The sequence below is a fragment of the Sphaeramia orbicularis genome, unplaced genomic scaffold (genome assembly GCF_902148855.1).
Source record: "Sphaeramia orbicularis unplaced genomic scaffold, fSphaOr1.1, whole genome shotgun sequence".
In the NCBI taxonomy this organism is placed as follows: Eukaryota; Metazoa; Chordata; class Actinopteri; order Kurtiformes; family Apogonidae; genus Sphaeramia; species Sphaeramia orbicularis.
The window spans coordinates 1-4648 of NW_021941635.1; the positions used below are offsets into that span (position 1 = coordinate 1).

Consider the following 4648-nt stretch of genomic DNA (forward strand, 5'->3'; position numbering starts at 1 on the left):
CAGGACCCTTTGGTGGCTCAGACTGGACCCTTTGGTGGCTCAGACTGGACCCTTTGGTGGCTCAGTCAGGACCCTTTGGTGGCTCAGTCAGGACCCTTTGGTGGCTCAGTCAGGACCCTTTGGTGGGTCAGTCAGGACCCTTTGGTGGGTCAGACTGGACCCTTTGGTGGCTCAGTCAGGACCCTTTGGTGGGTCAGTCAGGACCCTTTGGTGGCTCAGTCAGGACCCTTAGGTGGGCCCAGTTTGGTCCCCGGGACGCATGTTTGACACCTGTGAACGAAACCAACCAAAGCCATGAATGTACAGGAGAACAGCTGGAGAACACACGAACCCTGGACTGGACCCTGGACTGGACCCTGGACTGGACCCTGGGCTGGACCCTGGGCTGGACCCTGGACTGGACCCTGGGACTGGACCCTGGGACTGGACCCTGGGCTGGACCCTGGGCTGGACCCTGGACTGGACTCTGGACTGGACCCTGGGCTGGACCCTGGACTGGACTCTGGACTGGACCCTGGGACTGGACCCTGCACTGGACCCTGGACTGGACCCTGGACTGGACTCTGGACTGGACCCAGGGACTGGACCCTGGACTGTGGACTGAACCCTGGACTGGACCCTGGACAGGACCTGGACTGGACTGTGGACTGGACCCTGGACTGGACCGTGGACTGGACCCTGGACTGGACCCTGGACTGGGACTGGACTGGACCTGGGATGGACCCTGGACTGGACTGTGGACTGGACCCTGGACTGGACCGTGGACTGGACCCTGGACTGGACTGGACCCTGGACTGGACCCTGGACTGGACCGTGGACTGGACCCTGGACTGGACTGTGGACTGGACCCTGGACTGGACCGTGGACTGGACCCTGGACTGGACTGTGGACTGGACCTGGACTGGACCGTGGACTGGACCGTGGACTGGACCCTGGACTGGACCCTGGACTGGACCGTGGACTGGACCGTGGACTGGACCCTGGACTGACGTGGACGGACCTGGACTGGACCTGGACGTGGACTGGACCTGGACTGGACCCTGGACTGGACCCTGGACTGGACCCTGGACTGGACTGTGGACTGGACCCTGGACTGGACCCTGGACTGGACCCTGGACTGGACCCTGGACTGGACCCTGGACTGGACTGTGGACTGGACCCTGGACTGGACTGTGGACTGGACCCTGGACTGGACCCTGGACTGGACCGTGGACTGGACCCTGGACTGGACCCTGGACTGGACCCTGGACTGGACCGTGGGACTGGACCCTGGACTGGACCCTGGACTGGACTGTGGACTGGACCCTGGGTTAAAGGCTTAATGTCAGTGTGTGCTTTCATCCGTGTTGGTGTTTGTTTCAGTTCTCTGCTTCGTCTGAACATCAGCCTCCGCAGAAACAAAAGCATCAACAAAACGACGACCAGGCCGACGCCGGCAGAGGCTCTGAGGGCGACACACTGCAGTATGAACACACACACACGCACACACACACACACACACGATCAGTGAGACAAACACACACATCAGCTGAAATCACAAATAATAAAAGAAATTCTGAAAGTCACATCATTTTGTAAATTTTAGAAAAAAAATTTAAAAATTTAAATTTTTAGAAAAAAAAATGTAAGAATTTTTTTAGAAAAAAAAATCGAAAAGTCACATCATTTTGGTTTTGAGTTTAACTATTGATCATCCACTTCTACATTTGCAGTCGAATTCTATTTTAAATTCTAATGTTTTGAAGTACAAAATGTCCTCTGGCTCCACCCCATCCTCCCTTTCAGCCAATCAGAATGCAGATGTCTCTGAGGAGCCCATGTTCGTACAGACAGCGCCACCTGCTCTTCCCAGGTGAGAAGACACACTGTGTCATGTGATGGGTCATGTGATCAGGTGATCAGAACGCTGTTTTACCCACAGGTCAGAGGGCGGAGTCAGCCAGAAAAACAGCAGTGCACCATGGGAAAGCAACGGGGCTTCAGGGTATGTAGATGGATGGATGGACGGATGGACGGAGGGAGGAACGGAGGGACGGACGGACAGATGGATGGATGGATGGATGCTGATTGAATGTAATCTGATTACAGTGGGCTGTTCAACCCCCCCTTCCGTCCTAACCCCAGCAGAGCAGAGGCGGTTGGAGGCCGTCCCCACAGGTGAACTTGTGTCCTCAGACGTACTGGTGTCTGTCAGCTTTATGTCTTCTATTATATGTTTTGTATGTTTTAGGAGGAGCAGAAGTCTGGATGGGGATCGACCAATCAGACAGCAGAAGAGGAGGTAAAGGGCATGGCTGATTTTTTAACATTCGTATGTTTCCTCCGATAACTCCATTTGTTGTCTTTTCTGTTTGGTCACAGGTCTCGTTCCCATGACAACACCAGCAGTGAATCTGAGAAGACTGCATGTAACAGCGAGAGACGCAGAAGAACGAAGAACCGGTAGAAAAGTGCACATCTGTCTGAACCTGGAACTGGACCTGGCTCTGCTCTAAACTCTTATTTTATCTCTTTGCCATCATGTAGAGGTTGTCATGGCGACCAAACACCTGAGTCCACCTGCCGCCGCCGCCGCCATAGATCGTAAGGAAATCTGTGAACACCTACCAGACCTGGCTAATGCTAACCCTAAAGCTAATGCTGTGTCTAATGGATATACAAACCTTGATGCTAACCCTGATGCTAACCCTAAAGCTAATGCTGTGTCTAACGGATATACAAACCTTGATGCTAACCCTGATGCTAACCCTAAAGCTAATGCTGTGTCTAACGGATATACAAACCTTGATGCTAACCCTGATGCTAACCCTAAAGCTAATGCTGTGTCTAACGGATATACAAACCTTGATGCTAACCCTGATGCTAACCCTAAAGCTAATGCTGTGTCTAACGGATATACAAACCTTGATGCTAACCCTGATGCTAACCCTACTGCTACTGCAGTCTTTAATACAAACTTAATCCTGATGTAAACCAATGCTAATGCTAACTTTTGTGCTAATTCTAATCTTGATGCTGATACTAACACTGATGTTCATGCTCACCCTAATGCTAATCATAGCTTTAATGCTAATGCTGTGTGTTGTTTTCCAGACGGAGTCCAGATGCTGTTGTATGGAAACACATCCAGTGAGTAAACAAACAAACAGACACCATAAACACAACAACAGTCAAATAAAGTGTACGTGTGTGTGTGTGTGTGTGTGTGTGTGTGTGTGTGTTTGTACAGGAAACAGCTAGTGGAGCCCGACAGTTTGATTGACAGACAGACAGAGGAAATACCTTATAAGGAAGTGAGGTAAGGCCGAGTCACATGATCTGGAGAAAGGAGGTTCACGTTCAGAAGGAAAAGCCCTTTGTACACCTTAATTTAAAGCTGACGTTTATAAATGTGAAATCAGGCATTTTCCAGTCAAGGAAACAGACTCAAATGCCATTTCTTAAACATGAACTTATAATTATTTAATAATAAGTATCAGTCATATTATGTATCTAGTATAGATCTGCTTAGACTAGGAAGGTTATTATTGTTATTAATTCTATAAGGAGAAGGGCTGACGTTTATAAGTTGTACTTCTTCTCACTCCTTTTTGAATATGCATTATATGTCTCATGTTTAAGTGTTTTGTTTATTTATTTTCTTGTTTTGACACTCATATTCAAAATAAATACACCAATCAATCAATGACAGTCTGATGAAAACACTCCCACATATAAAATACATGCTCAGTATAAGCTGCAGCCATAAGGTCAGGTGTATTTGGTGCAGATGTAAACAGCACACACAGTCTGTCTGTTTAAATGCACCTAATACTGTGCACTTCTTCAGATGGACTGGAACATTTTTGGATAAACACTCAGGATATTTGCCTTTCCTTCTTAACTCGTTGTTACAGGACATTATCACCGCACCCATGAGCCAATGTTCAGCAGTTTGTAAAAAAACTTAAAGCTGCCAGACTGGATGGAGCTGTTGAAATGCATCCTGGGAGAATTTCTGAAGGAGAATCCAGCTTTAGAACAAACTCCTTAACTATTCAAGTTCATGGAGTACTTCCTAATGCGATATTCATACATTAATAAAGATCTTATTGAACCTCATGCGATTCCACCCTCAGAGTCCAGGGGCAGCCAATCAGACCACGGCGCTCTCCCAGGGGGCGGCGTCATCATCGGTGGGCGTCGGCTACAGACCTGCAGTATGTCCTGATACGCCACCGAATACATTTGGTTTCATTTGTGATTGTTGACTTCAACTGACGGTGATCGTCTGTTGTTTTAGTTTAAAGACGGAGCTGGTCCCGCCTCTTCCTGTTACCACGGCAGCCAACACTTCCTGTGGATTACCCACAAGTCCATGAGGCTGTTCCCACAATGCAAGTTTGACTGTTTAACATGATGTAAAAATTAAGTCAGGTATTTAAGGCTCAGCACGAAACTTTCTGCTGCTCAAATATTCATCTTCAGTCAGAGTTTGTATCAGCTGATTTAGGTCATGTGACTTTAATAGATCATGTGACCTGAACTGATAATTTACAGAGGTGGTCACATGTCATCCAGTTTTCATGGAACTGTTGTTTACTTTAGTATTTATTTTTCATTTTTGTTTTAGTCACTACTTTTCACACATTTGTTTTTTACATTTTTA

At 47.9% G+C, this 4648-nt stretch overlaps 1 protein-coding gene across 1 annotated transcript; it reads left to right on the top strand.

The window, feature by feature from the left end:
* The first annotated feature begins 1321 nt into the window (after positions 1-1321).
* On the top strand, positions 1322-4648 carry LOC115416635 (band 4.1-like protein 4A). Its single transcript, XM_030130472.1, has 11 exons — positions 1322-1463; positions 1786-1852; positions 1922-1984; positions 2089-2157; positions 2231-2281; positions 2362-2442; positions 2527-2583; positions 3094-3129; positions 3230-3298; positions 4119-4199; positions 4283-4648. The coding sequence occupies exons 1-11, from the start codon at positions 1322-1324 to the stop codon at positions 4359-4361; spliced, it is 795 nt and encodes a 264-aa protein (XP_029986332.1). The 3' UTR covers positions 4362-4648.

Bases quoted from the DNA above. Each gene is read 5' to 3' on its own strand.
- LOC115416635 (XM_030130472.1), top strand. From the start codon at position 1,322: ATGTCAGTGTGTGCTTTCATCCGTGTTGGTGTTTGTTTCAGTTCTCTG. The intron at 2,584-3,093 runs GTAAGGAAATCT...GTTGTTTTCCAG, and splicing joins CGCCGCCGCCGCCATAGATC to ACGGAGTCCAGATGCTGTTG. The intron at 4,200-4,282 runs GTATGTCCTGAT...CTGTTGTTTTAG, and splicing joins GCGTCGGCTACAGACCTGCA to TTTAAAGACGGAGCTGGTCC.